The 25,702-nt window shown below is 39.7% G+C and overlaps 1 protein-coding gene across 1 annotated transcript; it reads left to right on the forward strand.

Moving 5' to 3' along the window:
- Positions 1–1,530: 1,530 nt before the first annotated feature.
- LOC145768500 (outer dynein arm-docking complex subunit 3-like) lies at positions 1,531–19,880 on the forward strand. Its single transcript, XM_082580004.1, has 13 exons — positions 1,531–1,669; positions 1,845–1,966; positions 4,855–4,959; positions 5,107–5,259; positions 5,625–5,729; positions 7,729–7,886; positions 10,954–11,041; positions 11,522–11,668; positions 11,878–12,038; positions 14,913–15,069; positions 15,220–15,375; positions 16,610–16,694; positions 19,035–19,880. Exons 1-13 carry the CDS (start codon positions 1,591–1,593, stop codon positions 19,166–19,168), a joined length of 1,650 nt encoding a protein of 549 aa, XP_082436130.1. The 5' UTR covers positions 1,531–1,590; the 3' UTR covers positions 19,169–19,880.
- The last annotated feature ends 5,822 nt before the right edge of the window (positions 19,881–25,702 follow it).

Genomic DNA, 25,702 nt, shown 5'->3' on the forward strand with positions numbered 1-25,702 from the left:
AAACATTTGCCATCAAATTTTATCCAGTTAAAATAAAACAATGCAAATGCATATTCTAAGATGCTTTAAAAATTAAAGACAGGATAGTTAATGATTTGTTCTTTGAAGCCTATCTATGCCTATCTACTTTATATAAGTTAGAACACCTCAATTGGAATTAACAAGTCTCTCCAGTATATTCAAATGCTTCATTCACCAGTCAATTTCATCTTTTCCTTCTCCCTCACATTTTCAGTGATTTTCTGGCGAACACGATCAAGCAAGTCATTACAGGGTTTTGACCGGTTTAAACCTAGTTTTGACCGGTTAAAACCAGGTTTAAACTGCTTAGTAGTCAAAACCCAGTTTTGACCTCTTAGAGATCAACCCTGAGCCCAAGCCTCGAACAAGAACTCTCGCCAACTATCCTTCCTATATCCATCCTGCAGGAAAAACTTCACCGCACAGATAGACCTTATCACTCATCTTCGCACACATGCATGTCAACAACATACAGTACTAAAGCCTGATTCAAATTCGTTAGCCATCTGCTGAAATAAAGGACAAACAGCAAACAGAGTATAGCTGGGTTTTTTTTTATAGAAAAAGAGAACAGTTGTAAGTGTGTATGAAATAATAATTTCACCAGACATCACTATGTCTATATTACTTTTGACTAGAATATTAAACTTTTGAAAGCCTTCTAAGGCATCAGTAGACTAAATGCAAAGACTAACCAAATCTTTTGTTCCAACATTTAGGCCTAAATTGATTAATCATGGGAATCTTTATCTTTGGATTAAAGCTTCTTTGAAAGATTAGTCCTGGCAGTTTTTATGCTTGTAGAGTAGAGGTTCCCAACCTTTTTACGATGTCGTACTACTTGGATGTTCTGTACTGCCAAGCATACCACTTCTTGCAGAACAACTAATTTGATCGAATAATACTTTATTTAGAAGAATAATATTGGTGTAGCCTACTAATACTTTGTGAATTCAGGTTTTTGTGAAAAAAACAGAAGCTACCCGTGTACCCCACCTGAAAAAGTAGTGATTTGTCAGGATTAAGGATTAATGGATTAAGGCTTTCAGGATAAAGGATTAAGGCTGTCAGAATTAAGCTCTTAATGAAGGTTTCTTGGTCCAAGAATGATATTGATTTGGTTTGGTTTTGAATTGTTATCCTCAGACTGACAAAGCCTTGATAGGTTATTCCTGGTAGTTTCGCATACCTACAGAAGCTTTTGACACAGGGCCATTTGTTGAGATTGGCAGAGTAAAGTTTCTGATTGATGAAATGTTGTTGCTGGAAAATTATTCCAGCCACTAGGGGCTGCTAAATAAAGAGCAGTCCTAAAAGGCATTGCTCAAGCGCATACATAGAGAGCCGAACCAACATTTCTTGATCTTGAATCTGGCACTTAACCACTGAGCTAATGAGGCAAATTCTCTCAAACAATCAATTGTTTAAACAAGTTAATGTTATTTCATTTTTTACATGTTAACTTTTATGTGAGAAAGCTGCATTTATTACATTTTTGTCACAGGCCAAAACAAGTGTTTGAAGACATAACTCCTTTTTCTCATAATCTTAGCTTAATAGAAATAAAATATGCCAGGTATAGCAGAAATGCGAAAACCACCAATACAAGATCAAATTTTGGAAATAACAAAAAAGATACAACTTTTAGGTACCGTATGTTATTATATACAACTGTTCAATATTTTAAGCTGTATTGAATAATATTTATCTGATATATTAAACAGTTTTTTTTTGTGCAGTTCTGCAAAATGTTTGAGGTATAGACTACAGAATTTTTTATGATGATTGGTAGTTTTTACTCTATCATATAATTTGTTTTTCAGAGGGTGACAGAAAAGCTTACTATGAAAGTTCACAATGGTCCATAAAAAAGAATCGTGACACTATTGCACAAATGCGACAGGAAAACAAAAATCTGCACAAAACATTATCAAATGTTTTAGCGGTGAGTCTATATTCAAAGTTTGTTTACTGGGTTTTAGATAAGTAGCTTGTGACTGGCTTGTTAAACTGGGGCATATGTAAAGCTTGTAAGATGGGCATGAAATGTCATTTTTCCAATGCCTGAACTTATTTAACAACCACAATTTAGGAAAATACTGATTTTAGGATATTTCCATAACAACTTTTGCATAACCATTTACCAGTATATTTTTTCTGTAATCAAAGTGATGATGTTGGTGATCTTTTATGTGTGAAAGGTTTGCTGCACAATATCAGATATTGGCTGCAACCATAGCCTACTCTATTTGTCTTGGCTTAAGTAAGTCTGGTATAAACTTGCTTATTCTGCATCGATTTAGCTATAGCATGACCTTTTATCATGTCTACGAGCTGAGATATAGCAAAAACACCTCTAAAAATGTATCACGCACCCCCCAAAAACTTTAGTGGCCATGGTCCACCTCTAAACCTTGACCAATTTTTTGAAACTTTACAGGAATCTTATACAGGTAAAACCTCAGCACCAAAAAAAGGTAGGCTCTGTGAAATCAAGTTTCAAAAATCATGGGGCGGCTGTCACACCCTAACCCCAGCTTGTTCCAGCTAGTTTATTGTTGCAATGTTTTAAAGATAGTTTTTAAAAGTTTAGCTCAGACTGTCAAGTGTAACTCTGAGATATTTCAGATGTTTTTCATATGGCAGTGTTGCTCCTTCTGTTTCAATGTTTAGTCTCAGTTCTGCAAGGTGGTTGTTAAGGTGAAAAAGTTGTAGCTGTTTTGGCGTTGTTCATACGCAAGTACCATTGTTTAAAATAATTGTTCAGTACTGATACATCTTCAGTTAGTGTTTCTTCTATTGCTTGTAAGGATTTTGACTGGACAGCATGGGCAATAGACAATTGCTATGTTGGTCGGTCATGGTATGTTATCAAGAGTGTTGACGGTCAACGTGAGGAACACCGCTTTTGAGGTGTTGGGTCTAGCTCCTCAGTAAAAGCAAGATAGGCAAAGAAACCCCCATGAAAAGCTATCCTACCATGGCTAAAGGCTCTTCAAATGCACCATCTTCTATCGAATTTTCGATCTAAATTTGGTTGATACACTACAGATCGACACATTCTTGTGCAACGGAGTTGTACCGTATATTGAAAGGTCCCAAATACGGCCAACACCCATTCGGAGTCGATTCAAGGTTTTCCACTTTGCCAAGGGCACATTTGCTCCTGGGGGAAGAGACTCTGATGGTGGAACCTTCATATCCGTGTATGATGGGTCATTTTCGAATTGTTGTTTCCATTGCTTAAACCTTGTGTCATTTTTTGTTGAGATGAGTGGCTGAACGTGTGTTAGGAATCTTTTTCTTGATTTCAACCGGGTCTGTGTAGCAGTTTGTCCAAATGTCCATAGCGAGAGCGTTTTTCATCACATGTTTGCTTTAGCCTTTCAGCTTCACTGTTAACATCTCTTCTAATGCCTGGTGGTGCAATATTAGCAAGCAGGTAAGTTTAATGGTATTTGTAGACATCAGACATCCAGTTATAAGGTGACAGGAATGGTTGAGTGCAGAGTTGAGTTTCGTTGAGTGACAAGACCTGTTCCAAACAGGGCATGCATGTTCTGCAGTGGCGTAGCACAGAGCCAGTTCAGCCATTCTGTGGGTTTGTGGGTTAGTGTCCCACCCAGAGTTGTTAAGCTTTCTCAAGATATTGTTTCTGATGCTAATCTAAGCGTTTGGGTTTTCAATGTGCTTCTTGTAGCTGAGAATATGGTCCAGTGTCACTCTAAGGTAGACGGGGTTAGCGCAATGTTCCAGCTCTGTTCCTACCATAAGATTTTGAGGGTCCTTGCAGCTTCTCTGTTTTTGAGGTGAAAAGAACATACTAGTGTCTTTGAAAGATTGGCTTTGAGGTGATTGTGTGAGGTCCTTGAGGGACTTTGTGAGGTTTTGTTCTACAGCAACAAAGGTTTTTTCTTGTGATATTATGCAAAGATCATAGGCATATTTAAACCGCTTAGTGTGTTGATCAATCGGTTGATTGTTTATGTAACTTATATATATATTATGTACAGTAACGGTGCTAAAACACTTCCTTGAATCTGTTGATGATGCCAGCGACTTGTTTTAGAACTCAGGATAATTTGGAATCATCTATTGTGAAGTATCGTTCCTATTACTTTTGTTACTGCAGCATCTTTGGATATCTGCGAGATCTTCTTTAGCAGGAGACGATGTTCAACTGCATGATAGGTCGAAAATAGGTCTTGAAACAAATACAACGCCAGTAATCACCTCTTTCTGGAACGTCTTCAATACGTTGCGTTACACACAGGAATTGTCCTGTTGTTGACTTTCCGGGTCGAAAGCCAGTTTGTTGCAGAATTAGGTGTGATTCAACACCACCTACTAAATCTGATGTATTAAAACCTGTTTCCTTGGTACCGTAGCTCAATTGGTTAAGTGTACAAAGAGATCGTACGATGAAGCAGCGTTGGTTCAGCTTTCGGGATGTGCGCTTGAGCAACTGATTTCAAAAAGTGCTTTCTATTCGGTCGCTCCTAGTGGATGGAACAATTTACAGACAATGACACTTCAACAAGAAGAAACTTCTCTCTGTTAATGTCTGTGACCGAGCCTGAGTCAGTGGTTTAAAGACTCTTCAGTTGTGTGAAACTTTCAGGATTTAGTTCTCAAAGAAACTTTCTCGGTCCGACGATAAGCATTCCCTCAATCAATGTTGATAAACTTCTTCAGAGCATATCTGCGATAGATACGGAACTATATAAAAACTTTTTATCAATACAGTACTAGAACAAGCATGAAAAATACTTTACATACTTTGCCAGCTAAATTATCTCAATAGTATACAAAGAAATTATTTACTTCATGCAGGGTGACGATCGAGTAATCGATGAAGCGTTTCAAGGAAGACATGTTGCCCGCGCCGCGTTTCGTAACAAGACAGGGAAAAATGCTGTCTCTATTGTTGATCACAAGGTGTGTAGAACAAACTTTTCTATATATTTTTAGAAACCTGTGCTGCTAGCCATATTTAGCCTACTTAATCTTAACAATGTCAATTAATTATTATTCTTGTAGTTTTTATACTTCGACAATTCGTTTCCTCTATTTGTGTGGCGTCAGGTTTCCGACAGCAAGAAAAGGCTGAATTCCCTCAGAGCAACATCCGAGTCGTATCGCAAGAAGTTAGAGGAGCTGAAGACGCAGAGTGACCAAATGGTGAAGGATGCCTCTGCTGCAGTTGAAATGGACAAAGGAGAAAGTGAAGCTGCTCAGGTGAAAAGTCATGCCAGAATAGTTCAAGTCCCAGGCTGTCCAATTCACCACTTGCAGTGACTGAAACTAAATTCTCTTGCTATGGCATCAATCACGTCAGAATGTTTTGACCATGTTCAGCTAAAATTTGTGAAAAATTGAGCTATTTCGAAATATTAGCCGTTTAAAAAATCCAGTTATTTTAGCTTATAAAGAGGCTATCCGAAACTACCAGGATTAACTACCGACTCAAAAAACTACGCTATCAAAATACCCTTTCAGTTCAGATAAGGAGAAAACACAACTTTTTTTAATTATTCCGTTGCGTTTTATTTCGTGAACACTTTGCTTATACACCTCAAACGTTCATAATAATTTTGTTACAGCACTTACGACAGCTGGAAAACAGGTTGGATAAGGCGAGACTGAAGTGTCAAGAAGCTGAACACATCAGCAAGGTCTACCAAAAGATTAAAGCTCATTTACAAAAAGTAAATATGAGAGACTAAATATGGTTTGTAGGCCTATAAGTTGAAATGTAAAATTGATGTTTTGATTCCATATAATTATACGACTAAGATATGCATCAATTTCACTTATCTACAGTAAGATAGTGGAAAGATTGCATTTTAGTTTTTGATTTTGTATTAAAAATGTAGCCTAAAATGTGACAACCAAATAAAGCATTTATCGTTTGCATTTGTGTGGTCAAAATTATTCATTGTCAGTGGAAAGATAGCTGGTCGCTATTGGTTGTTTGAGCTATTTGGGCTCCTTCCCAGACTCTAACGTTGACAGCTGTTAAATTGCAATTAACTGCAGGGTTTTGTGAAGGAGTCTTCCTTGTCCGAGTGCAATTCGCTCAGACTGTGGGATAGCTGGCTTATCCCTTACACCGAGAGCAGAATGCTCAGCGGTTGCGAACCCACTCCACTGCTGAGTGTCCAGCAGAAATGAACTTTAGTACCATTTTTAAAAGGTCTTTGGTTAGCCCGATGCAGAAGAACCACATCTACCGACGCAGAGGCGAGCACTCAAACTACTAGGCCATTGCGCCGGCTGATGTTGGTTGTCTGTTCCGTTGATACATCATTGTTTTGCTCAATTACTTTCAATTAATATTTCCAAACAAGCTGCATTGTAATTGCGCGGCAGCATGGTAATCCGCCATCAAGATACATCGGTGTGACGTAGTCTACCTTAGTGTGTGATGAGGTTGTTCACGGGTTGTTGTAATAGTTGAGTTGTATAAGGCGTTTTTGTTTCAGATGATGCAGATTAATCAAGGACAGAATGTGATACGTCATATTAACAGTATGACAATCAACCAACAAGCGATTAACAGCAACAGAACGGTGGATCACCGTTATAAATGGAAATTGCAATTAGTAATACAGTTGGTTAATATCGACACGACCCCCAGACAGTGCTTGTGGATGTATCAGGAAGATTGTGCTTTGTAGATATGCAGAAAGATTGTGCACTGATTGCAACAGGTCAGCGGAATAGAGGGTAGAAACAAACGTTCAGCAGCTATGTGAGTTGAATTTTTATTTACTTAAGTGATTTTAACTAGTGTTCCATGAACACTAGCAGTCTTTACTTAGGTGATATCCATTTTGCCAACGCCGTTTTTCTGTGTCATAATGATACCCCATAATGATATCAAATAAGTATACATGTTTTCTGGTTCAAGTGCAATTATTCTGTCTACTCTTAATTTCAGTCTGGTTACAATTTACGCTTCACTGCATCAGCATTGTTGGCTGTGAACCGTTTTAGTTGGACAACTTAGATAGGTTGAGCTGAAGGTCGTATATGTGCAAAAAGTTCTTAATAAGAGAATAGACAACATAGGACGTTTTACAACTCCACCAATTCACCGACCTCCATCACCCCACAAGGTTTTTAAGATAACAATTCACTTTTTGTCCTCCGGATCAGAGAAAAGTTGGTCGTTACCTCCGACCTACCACACCTTACAACCAGCCCCAATGACTTAAAGAAATCTCTTATAACTGTCATGTTGCTGAACAAAGGCAACAGCTAAACAGATCCAAGTATCATGCTGAAAAATATAACAAACAGTCAATGAACTGTATCTGAGTTTATTGTGCTACTACATAACTACAAGAAAAAGAACTTAAAATTGTTTTCTGAGTTTCGTTTGGTGTTCGCAAGAGTTTTTTTTAATACGAACACGTGCCACTTGAAAAACGTGATTCAGTAAATGAAGTAATTGATGCTTATCGCCAATGACGAATAGTAAAAACTTTATCAAACATAGTCTATCGTTGCTGTTTGGTGTGTGTGCGGCACCGCATATCATCAGTAGGCCTACTTGTACCCATCACACTATTTTTTTGATTCATTTATATGAAATTTAATAATTCATGGTTCTACATCAGTTGCTTTTTTTCTTATCTAACACATGGTGCTGAATGATGATTCACATCGATTAACTCCAAACAACATTAAATATTCCTCCAGGAGAGCCTCTCCTTTCACAACCAGCTGGATCAACAAGAAGCTGACATACTGAAGACCAGACAGGAGCTACTAGAGGTCCAATCCATGCACATGGACGCTCAGATTGCCAGAGATGATGCGAAGCAAGAGTTGGCTCGTCATGAAGACATTGTCTACAGGTTTGAACGTAGCATCATAATTCGTGTTAACTCTTTCGTTGGCAGCGTCAATAAGATCATGGCATTTCGCCATGCCATGTATTGTAGGCCTATTGCTGTTCGGTAGCTGAGGTCCTAATACTAACATGAATGGTTTCTAGGAATTGGAAGGTAAGAACCCTTCTAAACTAACTTTAAAGCATCACAATGCAACTACATAAATCGGCTAGTAGTTGGCAATTGACGTTTCTACATCCAGCCACACCGAGCGTTGAAGCAGGAAACAGAGTATAACGAGCGGAATCAGGAAATTTGTGGTTCAGGAAGAGTCATCTGATAAGTCTGGTGGAGCTAAAACACAGGTTGACTACATTCTTGTGAGGAGAAAAGACCTAAAACGAGTGAAGGACATAAAGCGATCCCCGGTGAGGAATATGCCCTCCAGCATCACCTTCTGATGTGACTTATCAATCGTCACTCCTCACTCAACGACGCACAAATTTAAGCCCAGGTTGAGAACTTGAAAATTGAAGAACAAGGTTTATCAGAAATTTCATCACGTCTTCCTGGAAGAGCTGGACAATGCACATCCCGAAACCATGGAGGAACGCTTGTGCAAACTGACGAAGGGAATCAAAATTACCTCAAGCAGAGTACGCGGCTACTTACAGAAGCGACAATGGTAAAGACAAACCTGGTGGTGGAATGCTGACGTCAACATAGCGGTTGTAGAGAAAAAGTGATGTTTCAGGCAGTGGGAAAAGGGAGGCAGGAAACAAGACTACATTGAAGCCAAAAGTATAGCAAAACAAATCGTATATCGAGCAAATAAATCAGCATTTAAGGAAAAATTAAACGATTTAGACTTTAAAAGTAACCAAGTTTTTGCTTAGCTAAACACATGAAAAAAGAAAATGAACATATCACAGGTGATAAATGCATTAGGGGTGATGACGGTAACCTCTCGGTTGACAAGAGTAAGAAGTTAGCTTGGACGCGATATTACGAAAAGCTGCTTAATGAAGAATTCTCTTGAAACCGTAACAACTTATCCTCGGAACCTTCTGTCCAAGGTCCACCCATATACATCACTAAGGAAAAGATCATTAAGGCACTCAAAAATATGAAAACTGGAAAGGCAGCTGGCCCATCTGGCATCATAGCTGAAATGCTCAAAGCATCTGGCGACGCTGGCATCCAACATCACGGATCTAGCCAATGATATCATCAGAGAGGGTGCAGTACCAGAAGTTTGGGAGGAGAGCATCATTATCACCTGTTAAAGGTAAAGGAGATGCCCTACAAAAAGGTAGAGGTTTGAAGCTATTAGACCAAGTAACGAAAGTGATTGAGAGGGTTGCTGACAACATTAGATACACAGTATCCATTGACGAGATGCAGTTTGGTTTCATGCCAAGACGAGGCACTACCGACGCTACCTTCATTGCTCGACAACTGCAGGAGAAATGTCTTGGTACAGACAAGAAACTCCACTTTGCCTTTATCGACCTAGAGAAGGCTTTTGACCGGATCCCAGGGGAGGTTCTTTGATGGTCCATGAGGAAGCTGAGAGTAAATGAGTGGATTGTTGGACTCATTCAGAGTGTGTATGCGTGAACTAAATGCAAGGTACATATAGAAGACAGTCACGGTGACGACTTCGAAGTTAAAGTCGGTTTGCATCAGGGGTATGTCCTCAGACTTGTCATGTAACTTCCGCACGGGTTGTCCTTGGGAACTCGTCTATGCTGATGACCTGATTATCATCTCTGAATGCCTAGACGAGCTGGTAGAAAGGTTGAAGATATGGAAGGACAGCTTGGAAGCCAAAGGCCTAAAGGTCAACATAGCCAAGAAGTTGCATCGACTAAAAGACTCAGGGCGTTACCCTTGTGCTGTGTGTAGGGCCAGCATGGGTACAAATTCCATTCAGTGCAACTTTTGCCTCCTCTGGGTTCACAAAAAGTGCAGTGGCCTAAGTGGAGGACTGAAACCCGATCCAAACATTAAGTGTAAAAGATGTACAGGAGAAGCTCGGCCCATAGAGGGTAGAACCATCACCGCTATCCAAACAGATGATAAGTTAGAAGTGGTAGATGCATTCTTTTACTAATTAGGTGACATGCTCAGTGCAGGTAGAGGTACCGATATCAGTTCCACCACTAAAAACAGTCTGGACTAAATTCAAACAACTACTGCCCATACTCACCGACAAAGATATCCCCCTTCTCAGAAAAAGCAGAGTCTATAACAGCTGTGTAGGAGTGTGATGTTGTTTGCGAGCAAATATTGGGCTGTGACAAAAGGTGTACTTGGTAGAATCCAACGGAATGACCACGCAATGATGCGATGGATCTGCAACATGAGACCACAAGTGATCCAGTACACCAGCTCAGATACACTACTTGCTAGGCTGGGCTTGCCAAAGATCGAAGATGTCCTTCGCTTTAACCGTCTCCACTGGTTTGGACATGTTGACAAGAGCAACAAATGGATAAATCATTGACGAGATGTGCCAGTTCCCTGTACAAAGAAGCCTGGACGACGTGGACGTCCCAGGAAGACGTGAGCTTACACATTAAATGATGACAGGAAGCGGTGGCAGATGAGCAACACTAGCCCCTAGATCGTGATGAGTGGAGACAGAGTATGCGCCTTGCCAGACCCCGTCCTACCTTGACTCCGGGAATTGAGACGTAAAACAAGAAGAAATCAAATATTCGTTTTTTTTATTCTGCTCCTGCTGTGTTTGACTCGCGACTCACCAGCTCTACGAGCGAAGAAACTAGAGAATGAAGCAACGATGGGGGAACTATTAGAGTGTACGCTTGAGAAAACGTTTTTTAAGGTTCTCTCCCCTTTCAGCATTAGCTAAGATGGAATAATTAACATGCAGCAACAAAGTGGTTGCCAGTGGTTGATAGCTTCGAAGTCTGAAGGCATGCCAAACTGCCAGTGAGAAGCGGCCTTTGCAGTCCGAGGATAATCATTTTCATAGCTAATCGGTTGGTTGGTTGTAGTGTTGCTGCAGAGTGTTTTTTAACGTCTTGTGGGAGAAGGTGAATGAACCTGTTTTTCTTTTTCTCAGGGAAAGAAAGGAAAGAGAAACAGCTCTCGCCGAATTGAAGGCGCAAGCTGAGGAAAAGAAGGCTCACGCTGAAAGAGTGGAGCGTAGGGTGAGCTCATCAATTTCTTTTAAACTTTTGCTCGAGACGATTCATTTTACCCACGTAGATCTATTATGACGTTTCATGTCTGTTAACGATTCGTTTGTTGTGTTTTTCTTGTCCATAGGTTGTTATAGTTTATCTTTGTGATTTGGACAAAATATCAAAACATTGATATCCGTACATACTTTTGTTAAGCCGTTAGTTAGAGTACAAAAAGGACGTCTACATTGCAACTTAATCTTAATCAAATGCAATTCTACTTGTCTTTGATAAAACCTAACCGTAAAAATTTATCGATGAACATAAATATTGAAACATTTAATTTGTGTAGTTGAAACGTGCAATTAATTACATTTGGATGGTATTGTAAAGTAATTGAGCTGAAAACTACGTAATTGATCCAACTCTGGTATCAACATTGATAGAAGGTTGGGTATGAGGGTCATGCCAGACTTTTACATTTGCTGTTCGTAAACATTTTTGCAGCTTCAGCGAGCTCAACTCCAGGAGCAGGAGATGGGCCAGGAAGGAAGTAAGCCTCTTCTTACTGAGGAAGAACAGGAGAAGAAAATCACCAGTTACGAGGAGGCTTTCCTCCGTATTAAGGAGGCAACGGGAGTTTCCGGGACCCAGGTGAGTCAATCCGCTCAATATTACTTGGACACTGTCACAGCTTTCACAAGAAACTTTTGCAAAATGGTGAAAAGGATTGAAGTCATGAGAACTGCAAAAGAGATTTTTTTTCGGTAATTTCATTGCTAAGTTGTGGAAACATTTTTGCACATAAGGAAAGTTATCGAAATTAACGATGACAGCCAACGACGTGGTCGATGTTGTTGCAGGAGGTCGTCGCTAGGTTTAAATCGCAAGGTGACACTCAAAATCACCTGGAAGATTTGAAGAAGGATAACCTGAAGCAACTCCAGAGACTGCAAGAGGAACAGTCGAAGTTGCAGCAGGAATACGAAGAGATGAAGTACTCTGGGGAGGCCAAATTGTCAAGGTATCAAGTGCGACACAACAATACTTGATTATTTAATGGTTGATTTAATGCAAGAGCGGGCGGTCTTAATCGTCAGTTTACCTGCAAATGTTCAGTAAAAACTGGCAACAGCAGTGTGCACTAATTGTGTAAACATGCTTGACTTAGTCTATTTTTATGCAGTTACCGCTATTACATGTTTTTTTAAGTGTATGATAGTCTTAGAGGGGGACTTAGATCAAAAATTTTGCTCTAACCCCTCAAAATATGGAGACACAGGAAAAAAAACAAAATCTTATCTTTAGCCCTAAAAATATCGTTTACCCCCTTGGACATTGGACTTGAAAATTTTGGACATTTTAAAAAGTTTTACTGCCTTTATTCAGTGATAATATCACAGATGATGAAAAGAAGGCAATCGTTAATGCTCTTAAGAAAGACCCATTTCCCGAAGATGTTCTGCTTCGTCGTGTTGCCCCAAACAAAATTGTCAAGTTTGAACGTCTATCTTTGGCACAATTTGTAACACAGCGTTCACTTAACCTTTTCGAGTCACTTCATTTGTCAAAAGAATTTCTACCTGCTTCTGTCGACACATGGCGCGATCGTGAAGATTACAAAGCATGCAAAGTTGTGCATGATCTCAAAGTCGTCAATGATTGTACGGAGCGGGCAGTCAAATTAGCTACTGACTTCAATGAAGTCCTTACAAAAAATGAACTACAGCGCCAGCTCCTCTTATCGGGTGGTCGAGCACCACAGAAAGCTGCTTCCAACAAGTGCAAGTAAAACACAACATGCCAACAGCATCACTAAATAAAGTCAACGGCTTGACTCTTTACGAACATTGCTTTTGCATTTTCTGGACAATATGTTGTCACCTGAAGCGTTGCGATCGTGATTGGTGAACGTACTTTTATGCGGTTTTCGCTAAAGTTTAGTGCATTTAATTTTATACCAAACGCATGTTAATGTGATCTATTTTGTGTATTATTCATGCTTTTCTGCATGTGGAAACACTTATTGTATCATAATAAATTCCGAGTAAAACAATGGTTAACACAAAAATGCTGCAACTGCAAAGTAGATAAGTCAAAAAGAATCACGTCACATATTCAAGGAATTTTGACGAATTATGCCAAAGAAAGTGAATTTAGAAGTCGGTGGGAGAGCACTTCCTCTTGTCGGATTGACTTCAAATTTTCACAATGTCATTTTTTCATGAATCCTCCTCAAATGAGAGGGTGAACAAACAAAAAGAAAAAATTTGATTTTTTTTCTGGCCACCCTAATGGTCATGTTCAAGGGGGTAAATGACGGTCCAGAGGCATAAATTTGAGCTTGTGGGAATTGTCATATCATGGTTCATATCTTTAGCATTATTAGAGCATCACTTTTTGCCAAAAACCTTTCTAAGTCCCTTCCCTAGTCTTAGGATATTATCTATTGAATTATTAACACAGGTCTTATATCCGGGTACCTATTATATACAAATACACACTGAAAAGCAAATAATGTTTTTTTGCTTTGTCATGTATAAAAAAGTGAAGTATAAGCAATTAATGCCCGACAAATTTTAATTGCAAAAATCAAATCAATCGTCAATACATCGGAGCTTCTTTACCACAAGATGACGCCTCTCCAAGAGCATAATTTTAATGGTTGGCTCAAATTATAAGACTGCCCGACAATTTTTATGCCATTATATTTTCCACCTTATAGTGTAGGTAGAGAGTATAAATAAATGCGCATAGTTTTGATGAATGTTTAAAAATGCAGATGTATAGATAGGTGTAAAATACAATAAATCATTTTCATTTGATCGTTTAAAAAAATTATTGAAAAGCAATTGTTTTTCATTCTTAATTTTGTATAGTAGCGGCAACAGTTGCGGAGCATTGTTCCATGGCTGGCTCTATCTATTGTTGAAACTGAGAATTGCAACAGAGTTGAGCTCAAGCTTCTTGTACGGAAAATATTTAATTATATTTTCAAAATTTATCGCGGGCCAGTAAAAACTGGACCGCGAGCCGTAGTTTGGATAGCCCTATAGGGAACTTCACACATGGGAACTGCACTGCATGGAACTTCACACACGGTTGATATGTGAGGTTGAATGTCAACCTCACGTATGGAGCTTGGTATCTGATTTTTTTATTGTTTTGCTCCTTGTTTATTATGGCTTTCTTACATGAGATATCGTATGTTTTTCTTCATCAGTAAAACTTATTAGTCTTTTTGTAATCGAAGTTAGGAAGTATAGGAACGCTTTTGTTGTTTATAAGCTTAGTGGGGCTGCTTGAAGCAAAACTAAGTTACTGTTGACTTGAGCGAACCACCCGTTTGAGAAATCGGTCTTTTTTGTTGGTGGCTCGTCTAATTTTTAATATGCTACAGCTTTCATCTTTTTGTTGCAACTGTTTGCTTTAATTTTAACATGACCAACTTTAGTTTCATGTTAAAGATTTTTTGAAATTAAAATTTTGTTTCATTTGAACGAAAAATTCTTTTGAGCCAATTGCAGTGTATTTAAAAAAAACTCTTAGGGTCGAATATTGCCGGTCAATTGACCAGCTTTATCCTTTTAGCAGGATAAAATCCTGGTCTTTCCAGGGTTACACACTTTTCACTCATCCAAAGTTTCGTGACAAGGCTTTTTATTTTGCTATTTTCGGTTTTTTATTTAGTGGGCTACAGAGTACAGAGTTTCTGAACAAGAATTGCACATAAGCACTGCCTCAAACTTTGCTCTAGTTTCCGGGTCAACGTTACCTTTTGTCTATCGTGGGATGTCTTTGATAGAAGATCTATTCAGTGATGTTATCATACGTCATTCCCGTTAAGCAACAACGATGTAGCGCGAAATGGTTCTTAACACTTATTTAATTATCATAGCGGCCAGAGGATGCTAGAAGAGTTCGAGGTACACCTCAAAGAGCAAGAGGAGCGAAGAGATGAAGCTTCAGACAAACTGGAGCGAGCCAGCCATGTTCTGGTGAGCGTTAAAGCTGGAGTGGAGCATCTCGCCGACAAGTTGCAGCACTTGAAGATGGTACATTAGTTTTCTTATTATAATTCTGTTGCTAACATTAGGTCATATATTTTGATAACATGTCGTTTAATTCTTTCATCGGTTTGCATTCGTTGTTGATCACTTGTGTTTGATTAATTTTTATCAACTTAGTGCTAACACTTGTCGCAGATGAAGAGCCATGTTCCTACGGCTCATCTTTCTCCATCATCGGATGAGTATGTCTTGGACCTTTTGTCAGTCTCCGAGGAGAAACTTCTTAAGCTGCTAGAGGACTTAGACGGCAAGGAGCTACTGGACATTCTCCGGCAGATGGAGGATGAGGAGGTACGTCAGCCTTGGAACTGTATTTTGTGGGCCCCAAATTAAGAACTGAAGTTATCCAATAGAAATACAAATAACTACATGAAAGTAAAATTCAATTAACTGGCAAAGCAGCGATCGAGAGTTCTGAGGCATGAACTAATGGTGCGATGTTGATGAGCCCAGCCTCATAGACGAAACACGTATCTATAGCAATGAATTCTTGCTAAAAAGTTCTTATGGCTATCGTAGAGAGTACATTGGTATGGTGAGTGAAACGCAATGTTCGCTGTTCATTGGTGAGTAGGCCAACTCAGCTTTGCGCTAAATGATCCCGCCGCCCAGAATCATATTGAAATGTGAAGAAGATAGGTTTAAAGAGAGGATAATAAATTTACTTTTCTTAACAACTCAATATATCCCACAAGTTCACAGAGAAGGTAGTAAATTACCTGCCACAAAGCCCCATAACAGAAAACACACACACAAAAGCAACTATCCTCCACGCTTGCCAATCCGTTACTACGTGCTGACGATACCCTGGAGGCAGCAGCGTTGGCAAGGAAGCCCATGGAGAACTTTGGACCCGGGCCCGGGATAATTTTAGGGGCCTGTAACCTTTCCAGGGAACTTGAAGAGACCACCGCATATTCTTTGGTGTAGTGCGTTTTCCTGAAGTGTCTTGATTTGTGGCTCGATGATTTCATTGGTGTCGGACGGTCCCAAATTATCGATTTAACGGCCCTGCCTGGAAAGATCGAAAAGGAAACACATCGTTATTCAAGGCTGGGTCAAGTGTCACATGTGTAATATCCACATGAATTGCGAATTGACAGCAATTCATAATTTTAAAATGATGTAGAACTCGCACGTTCGTAATTTGCACCATGGTGACGGAAGACAGAGTTCAGAGTCTACTTTAGACTCTGTCTTGCGTCACAATGCTGCAACTATGGTGCCGAAATGTTTAAAAAGAACAACCCATTTAATCAGCGTTTTTAGTGTTCTGTATGGGCTTATTATGAACTGGGTTAGTGGTTGCAATAAGATTATTTACTTCTCGGTTTGAATAGAGTGGTAGCTGCACAAGTGCACATGTGACCTAAGTTGTATGACTCTGGTTGTATGAGGCAAAACCACAACACTTACTATCCCTTCTTACTTACAACAGAACAGCCATAAAAAAGAAAAAAAGTTCAAACATGCAGAAAAGCAGCCCAGCTTTTTTTAGAACCAACTTACCCTTTTGATTTTTCAGTTTCACTCGAGCATCGAAAACAAGCTTCCTTCCTATAACGTGAGAATTCCGCTTCCCGCCGCCCAGAAGCACGACGCGTATGAAGGTGAGTTCCCTATTCCCATTGTTGTCACTATCATGTCGTCGAAGCAATTTGTTGCGATTTCAACAAAAACAATTCTTTCCTTCATGATCAGGTGAACATAGTCAGCTGGCTTTTTTTTCGCTGTTAATCGGTTATTATGATCATGCTTGTCTAAACCGAAAAGTTTTCCTGAAACTACCAGGGCGTTTTGATGTGGATCAAAAAGTCCTTTCACCGCGAGATCTCAAGATGTTGAGAGTGATAACCAGCTTTAGTTCCAACTTTTCGTCAGTCAGAACGACTGACTTTATCAAGGATGCTAACGCAGATAAAAAAAAAACTGCCTGTTCAGCAGTAAAATCGCACAACACAGAAACATATTAACCAAATGAAGAGATCAACAAGATACCAACTTAAAAACGGTGTTTATTACATTTTCTTATGAGTTTATAACATCAACTTCAGAAAACTACGATATTTTGGACACATTGTGAGAATCAACTCATGAGAAAATCATTGATACAAAAGAGGTTTGGTGTAGTAGTAATAGTCCAGTTTTAATCCGGTGATGTCCCCGTTACCGAGGGTGGCCGGATTCACCTCCAAGTGCCCCAATCGTCTTCACACCCTGCCTCCACATCGATCTGTCTAGCGCGTCCTTTCTTGTCAAGCCCACCTTGCTACTTTCTTCCTCAACTTGCTTTTTCCACGTTTTCTTTGGTCTTCCTTGTTTTCTACGACCCTCCACTCGCAACTCCAGCGCTCTTCTCAAAACATCATCTTCATCCCTTCTCAAAACATGCCCATACCACCTCACTCCATTCGCTTTCGCCAACTTATCAACACTCTCATTCAACCCAAGCAAGCTCAGAAGTTTTTCGGTATTCCTTTTGTCCATCAGCTTTACACCACACATTGCTCTCAGCATCGCTCTCTCAGTTCTTCTTAAAATCGCCAATTCGTTTTCCCGTAAGCACCATGTCTCACTTCCGTACAGCATTGCAGATCTCACACAACTAGTATAAATTCTTCCTCTCATTTTCAACGGAAATCTTCTACCACATAACAACTCTCGACACTCTCTAAATTTCACCCAATGAAATTTAGAGTTTATGGAAATGAAATTTCCCAAAACATTTGGGAAACATTGAGTGTTGTTTTACACGCAATAATAGTAAAATTTCTTGTTTTGTAAAGTAGTAACATCACACAAATTCAGAAAACTTACAAGTATTCCAGTTATCAATATTTCTCTTTTTTAAGTTGATTCAACGTCTACAGACGAATAGGAGTCGAAATATTAGATCGTATGTATTCACATTGCATGGATTTTTTGCGTCGAATCACTGTCTCAAAGCAGTGCTTTTCATCCTATAATTATAATAAAACAACCGTTCGCACTTTTTTATGTCGAAAAAAATTCATCGGTGCTAGCCACCGTATTTAGTTTGTAGCTATTTGTTATCCCAGTAGGAGCCACCGCACCTCCAAACTTTTTATTTAGTCGAAAATATGGGAAAATTTGAAAAAAATTCGGGCAAGAACTTTCAAAATGTTTCAAAAACTTCATTAAGATTTGCTGCGCTTGTAGGTAGGCTACTGCAGAATAGCTACAGAAACCCATAAACATAAAATAATTGAAAAGAGGTCTTAACGAGTAGAGCTATGTGTACAAGTGACAAACACTGTGTGGTTACCAAGTCCTGCTGCAATAATTACAAACTACTCTCAGCCACAGGGAGGCACGACGTTATCAAGCGCACGTGATTCGGTGCAGTGTACTAACACTAAGGCAATAACCATATCGCAAAACTAACGTTACTAAACTGTATCAAGATTGAACTTATTTTTGACTTTTTGCTTAAATAATGATTGTGCAAATGTCAAATAAAGTGCAACTGCACCCCCAAACTATTCAATTACTCGAAAATTTTAGCAAAATTTGATAAAAATTTGGGCAAAAACTTTCAGCATGTTTCAAAATTTTTATTAAGATTGAACTTATTTTTGATTTTTTGCTCAAATAATCAAATCTATACCAGACTATTCGTAGCAGTATAGAAATTTTAATCAGGTGGTTTATGCTTTGTCGCAAAAAATATTTGGGCGCATTTAATTATATTAGGGCGAGAATTTTTTCGCACCCCAAAAAAATAACTTTCCTCCACGCTTGTGGCACAAGTGCGTATCATCCTACGGCACTGTCTTAAAGTAGTTTTTATCGCCATAAAATGTGCTGTTTCAGTGGTGTAACCTGTGACGTTCTTTGATTCTTGAAATCGTTCATGGTTAATTATATATTCCACAACTGTCTATTTGCCTACTGAGAAGAATAGTTCAGTCATCGTTCGCTATCCGCAGACGACGACGAGAGTGGTGATGACGACACTTCCGCTCCCACGCGAGCTGACTTGAAGCGTCGATCCCAGCAGATCATCGATTCCAAGAAAAAGGGAAGAAGTCGACCCAGAAAGAAGAAGATAGGAAAGATGTAACATCATGATAAGAGGAACAAGGAAACGATCTTTCATGGAAAGACTTACTATGGATGTTATAAAACTGAACACCAAATAGAATTTTCTACCCATTTCTATCATTTTTTGTTGGTTCAAAGTTGTAAGATATCTGAATTGACGTAGAAGCGACCTAGTTTGAAGCTGTATTGCTCATTTTATTGCATTTATTTTCAATCCTATGATATGATATCACGTTGACAACGTCAGCCCCCACGACCCCTGATTTCTTTGTTGATTATATCCCATACTTAAATATCTTCGTCTTGTTTCCTGCAATAGACGCGATCCTCAACTGTTTCAAGATAGCTGAGAATGTGAAGAGGACTATTACACTTAATAGCAGTGATGAAGCTAGAAATAAAAGTTTAAGGGGGCAAACGTCATCTAACTTAATTGTAATGGTTTTAAAACGTTGTAATAGTTTTGAAACATGATTGTTTTGGGTGGCAAGATGAAATTCTGGGGGTGAGGCGATTGCCTCTCTAGTCCCCTCTCCATGGCTACATCCCTGCTTAACGGTAGATCGCTCTTATTAATTTCAAGCTATTTTTCAAATTGGTAAACAATAGACATATTTCCGTGTAGAAATGACTAAAATTCAATGAATTGCATTTCCATACTTTCAAAATTGAATCATTTCAAACTTTCTAAATTACGTGTGTTGTGTAAAAACAAAGTGAACCGCACTGTATCAGCGAACAACTGAAGCTCGAGGCTGCTGTGTCAGTAAGCCGTTGTGTTACGAGAGTTAAGGTGTCGCGCAAACATTTAGCAACTTCTAAAACATCACGAAAAATGCGAGATGTGACAACAACACGCTCTACAAATACTGTGCCACTGTTAACACAAAGTTTCATCTTCAACAATCGACTGTCCAGCGTAGTTGTGAAGACATGTCTAGTCATAATTCATGCAGAGTTTTTCAATGTTTTGCGCCCCCCTTGTGAGCCTCACACTCCCCCCAAGGTTGGCGCGCCCCCCAGTTTAATAACCTAATAATACATAGGTCTGCCTAATAATACATAGGTCTGCACTCTACAGTGACAGTGTGTAGCCTACATGTATTCCATAATTACGCAAAGCGCTTCTTTCGAGCCTTGTTCTTTGTTTTAACGAGTAAAGCAAAATTACAGTAGGCCTACTACTCCCTCTTTCACCGTGTTGTTGTTAGGTTTTATCACAGCGAGTAGAAGGCAGATCACGACTGAAAGAGCTTTGTACCGGTAGCGCAAACAGCAGAATTGATTTGGCTTAGCTTGTTGTTGGTGATGAAAAGTTCTTTAATTTGAATTCGCAGTTGCAGCATAGTGTTTAAGGTCATTCGGCACCAACCAACACATTTTAGTGGTCCTCATTCCTTGCGGGGCTCCCACCGGTCGGAGGGCGCTTGCTACGCCTCTGTGCCACAGTTTTGGTTTCCCTGAGTTTTAGTTACCATTTCTAGAGATGGTTGGGGTTTTTATGTCCTAGCTGGCTCAAGGTGTTTTTCTAGGTTATCCCATGACTCTATGGAGTGGAGAATTACCAGGTCGTCCGCATATGCGTATTTTGCGGAGACCGTGGTTGACAGGGCGTGGGTGTGGATGTTGAAAAGAAGTGGAGCCAAGACCGATCCCTGTGCGACACCATTTTTCAGCTGTCTCAGTCTGCTTCTCTATGAGTTGCCTGTGGTGAGGATGAAGCTTAAATTACTGACAAGTTCCATAAGGGAACGTTCAAATATTACGTAACGCCTTCGAGGGGGAGGGGGGGGTTTATGCAAAGCGTTACGTTAGCGTCACATCGGGGGGGAGGGGGTTCAAGCAAAACGTTACGTAACGCTTTCGATAACGGAATGGTAGTTTTTTGTGCTGAATTCGTAGTGAAAAAGCGTTACATGGGGGAGGGGGGGATTGACTGCTGAGTTTGAAGTAAAGCTTCTGTGTTGAGGGGTAGACGTTGCTGGGTTGGAGGACTTGAAACGCAACACTAGATTTGAGAATTCATCTTTATTGCGGCAATCGTTGCAGCGATCAGAGCGGATTCAGAGACGTCACTGACTTCCCGTGGCGAGAGCGTAGATCGAAAAGGGAAGAAAATTACCACACCAGTATGTTTTATAGGCGAAATCAGTCACCCTTGGCGAGTGCTGCCAGACGCAATGCTAATTAATTAAAACTTGAAACAGTTGAGTACGGTAGGCTAAGCAATTGAATTAAGAATTGTGAGAACGTTGGACTGCACTGCAGAATAATGGCTGGTGACGAATATAAGACAGCAGTCGGTACAGGTTTATGCAAAGCGTTACGTTAGCGTCACATCGGGGGGGAGGGGGTTCAAGCAAAACGTTACGTAACGCTTTCGATAACGGAATGGTAGTTTTTTGTGCTGAATTCGTAGTGAAAAAGCGTTACATGGGGGAGGGGGGGATTGAAAAAAGCGTTACGTTGGCGTTACATGGGGGAGGGGGGGGTCAACAATTTGGAAAAAAAGCGTTACGTAATATTTGAACGTTCCCTAATCAAATGGATCATATGTCGGTCTGGAAGCAGGCGAAGTAGCTTGCAAGTAAGGCCGCGGTGCCATATGGTGTCATAAGCAGCTGTGACATATTATAGAAAGACAGCACCGGCCTTCTTTTTTGCCTCAAAGCTGTCCTCTCGATATCTTGGGTCGAGTGTGACCTGATGTAGGCTACAGTGGATTTTCCGCGCCAGAACCCAGCTTACTTTTTTGAAAGGAGCGGGTTGACGTAGGTGAGGATTTTGAAAGCAACACAAAAGCAGGATATCGGACGACAACTCCTTGCGTCCTTTGGTGGCTTGTGAGGCTTAGCGATCGCAACTGCTAAAGCTCTTCTCTGAAATTTTGAGGTGGTGCGGGCAGGAACAGAGAAATCTACGTAACCAGGACTTGAGGGCAGGGCCAGCACAAGCGTAGGGCAGATCTTATCCGGCCCTGGAGACTTGAATGGTTTCACTAGGCGGAGGGCGGTGGCAAATTCTTCTGGAGTGAAATTTTCAGAGATTGTTTTTTCTTGTGGTGTTACCAGGGCAGATACTTCCTTGGTGACTACGCGGGTGCCTTACGGTCCTTCGTCTTGTAGACCCCGTTCTGCACTAGCTGGGAAGCGATGTCATTAGCAGAAACGGGGCACTGGCGGGGAGAGTTTGCTGAGCGCCCAGTGAGGTTGTTGCTGATACAGTTCTTGATCAATGGGGTTGGAAAAAAACAAATTGCACTTGTTAGCAACTTGTAGGCTAATTATTAGGCTACCGACATACCGTAGCCTACTGCTAACTATTGCTTTCAACTAGGCTTACTCAAGCGTTGGCCTGTTGTAGTAAATTAGTAAGAGTTGCCATTATACTGTAGCGACACTATTTAAAAATGGGCCACTCATATACAGCTGCAGTTGTGCAACGACATCCCGAGCGCGGTAGTGGTGGGGATGAAAAGAGAACGGCGTCTATATTCTTCGTAGCAGTTTATTGCGATTGCATAAGCCAACTTGACACATTGGGGCAAAAGAGAGTAAGACCGGTCTGACGAAATCAAGCGTTTCAAGTAGAATACTGTACAAAACTGATTGAAATCAACCTTGAAACCGAAGCCCATAACGAGAGTTTCTATAGTTGGAGCACACTGTTCTTCTTGAAAACTGTTGAAACTACTTTCCTACATTCGATTGCAAGTTGAAACTTCTTGAAACATATAAAAAACTTACATATTGAAAACCAACACAATCCATAACTCACTGAAGCATAGCCTAGGCCTAGCCTGCATATTAAGAGTTCAGACTCCTAGGCCTAGGCTACTAGTTTTTTATCCTCTAGCAGTGAGACGCTAAACGTTGCAGATTAAGAACCAGCTTTTAGATTACAAGTTGTTGCCTATTTTCAATTTGCTACTTTTTACCAAACTCAAACCATTTCTTAGCACAACTTATCTCAAAAAAAATCACACCTTCTGATTGGCCAAAAAATTACGTTTCGCTGAAGTCCGAAATTAAAACTGAAATTGATTTTTATTTGACTTATTAATCATTCTTGCAAACCATCATCTCATCCAAAACTTTGAAGCAATCCAAGGCAACTTTCTACTCTCATTTCACTGCGCTGAGGAAATCCATAAGATCGAAACATTAGCCATTGTCCTCAGACCGCGGTTTGTCCGTCGTCTTTCCAGACATTTTTTTAGAACTAATAAAAAAGTGTTAAAAGTCATGCAATTTTCACTTTGTGTGGAGCTAGCCTACCGCATTTAGGCTACCAGTAGCCTACATAACAACTACAAAATTACAAGCAAGATAATTGTACAAAGTGACATATGAGAATCAAAACAAATTAAATATAGAAAGTCTTGGGTCTGGGATTACTCATTTGGAAAACCAAATGTAGCTTGCCTGGCAGAGTTTGCATTGATGAAGTCCCTTGATATATTGTTTACATTCAAGCTAGAAACTAGCCTACCTCTTTGTGTACATGCAACAGCAATAAATTGCACAATCTGTCATGAGACATAGATGTTCTTAAACAAGTTTTTAAACGCTTCATTGCTGAAAATGAACGCTCGCTGCAAGCATTAATTGATGGTGCTAACAGAATCATTTTCACCAGTTTTTTGACTTTCCCCAACAGATTTGAAGAGCTTGAAGTTTGGCTAGTTTTTAGAAATGCCAATATGTCCGACAGTTTAGTATGCTCAATATCTAAATTTAAAAGGGGAGGGCTACTTAAAATAATTGTTGTTGGGTGATTTTATAAAGGGAAGAATTGAAGTAAACGTTTTAGCTCAGTCTACAATATGTATCTCTTACTTTGAGCCTGGGGGGCATTGCCCCCCCAAGCCCCCCCGGCAATTACGGGCCTGGGCTACCCTATACTTGAGAGGTTGCTGATATTTTTTTTCACCTGTTGTTTGAAGATTGCCATTAGCCTATTATTTTTGAAATTTGAAAATTTCAAATCACGTATAGGTTAGCCCATCTGCTAAGTAGGCTACTTTAAATACATCTATACAAATAGGGGGTAGCCTATTTATTGATTTGTTCATCCATATTCCAACTCACGACAGTAAAATTGCATTTAATGCAGCTTAACCTTAGCCTAATCTATAGACCTACTAGGAACCAGGCCTCCTAAATTCACTGAAACTTGAAGATTGTAAACACTTGTACATGACCATAGAGTCGACAGGAATGAAAGTAAAGCATGAGCTGTAAGAAAAAAAGTGTGGGTTTCGAAAAAGTAAATCATTACACAATTATTAGAGAAGAAAGAAAAGCATGAGCTGTAAGAAAAAAAGTGCCTGTTCCGAAAACTGGAAATTAAAATGTCTTGCTTGTAGATTTTATGGTCAGGTTCTAGTATTGACCCATGAAGATAGGCTACTGCTCAGTGGCAATGTGTGATAATGTAAATCCATTTACAGCGAAAGTGCAACAGAAAAGAAGTTGCTTAGTGACTTCATAATTGCTTTATCACAGATCGTAATTAAGAAATTTTCTAGTCGATCACAAGCGATGAGAAGTTTGGCCACCCCTGTTGGCCAAACTTCTCATCTCTGTTTTATAGGATTATCATAGGTCATGCATGGCCACCTGGATATGCGGCCTGATTTGTCACATTTTGCAGATTTTGTTTACAGCTACTGCTAGTGTTTGACTGACATTTTCAGAGATTTTTTTACTTTTTGCTGTCTCCTAATGATATAAAAGCTTTTTGTTGTCTTAGGGAAGCAGAAGCAAATGAGAAAAGTAAGTTGAAAAACGCTGAATCAGACTGTTATTGAAAAATTAACAGTCTGACTAAATTCTTCGAAAACAAATTTTCTTTGTTTTTCAACATCTGAGTATGTTAAAGTTAAAACCTATTGTGTCATCTGGGGAAAACAGTAAAGAAAGCGTAAAAGTATAATTTTTAGAAAAACTTATTTAAACATTCGGCCAAAGTTAGCAAAATCTAGAAATTTCTGCAAAATGTGACAAATCAGGCTGTATCTTTAGGCAGGGATGGAGGAACCACGTGGGCCTGGACCCACCTACTTTATTTTCTGGGTGGGCCTGGCCCACCCACTTTTGAAAGCCAAATATTTTTGAAAAAGTATCGAAAGATTTGACCAAAATAACCTGCAGTTTTATTGTGATAGGCCTATAGAGAATTTATTTTTAGCTGCAACTTTGTCTCTAAAACAGTGGTTCCCAACCTGGGGGTAAATTACCCCCAGGGCAGGCGCGAATCTAAGAGTTTTTTTCGGGGGGGCCAGAAAATTTGAAAATCAATTAAAAAGAAAGAAAAAACTAAACAGATATGAACAATGATACTACGACATATACGATATGCTATAAAATAGACATTAAGATAACCATTTTCATCAATTGTGATGCCGAAGGACTAATATCAGCTGTTTAGAAGCATATCAAACCATTTGATGCGGAAACATACAATTTCTACAATTTTTCACAAAATTTCGGGGGGGCCCGGGCCCCCTGGCCCCCCCCCCATAAATCCGCGCCTGCCCCAGGGGGTAATT

The sequence above is a fragment of the Aplidium turbinatum genome, chromosome 4 (assembly GCF_918807975.1).
Source record: "Aplidium turbinatum chromosome 4, kaAplTurb1.1, whole genome shotgun sequence".
Classification (NCBI taxonomy): domain Eukaryota; kingdom Metazoa; phylum Chordata; class Ascidiacea; order Aplousobranchia; family Polyclinidae; genus Aplidium; species Aplidium turbinatum.

Excerpts from the sequence above, each read along its gene's own strand:
- LOC145768500 (XM_082580004.1), top strand. The coding sequence starts at position 1,591 with ATGCCAGGTATAGCAGAAATGCGAAAACCACCAATACAAGATCAAATT. Across the intron at positions 4,960-5,106 it reads TCTCTATTGTTGATCACAAG|GTTTCCGACAGCAAGAAAAG; the intron begins GTGTGTAGAACA and ends GTGTGGCGTCAG. Across the intron at positions 15,376-16,609 it reads GGCAGATGGAGGATGAGGAG|TTTCACTCGAGCATCGAAAA; the intron begins GTACGTCAGCCT and ends TTGATTTTTCAG.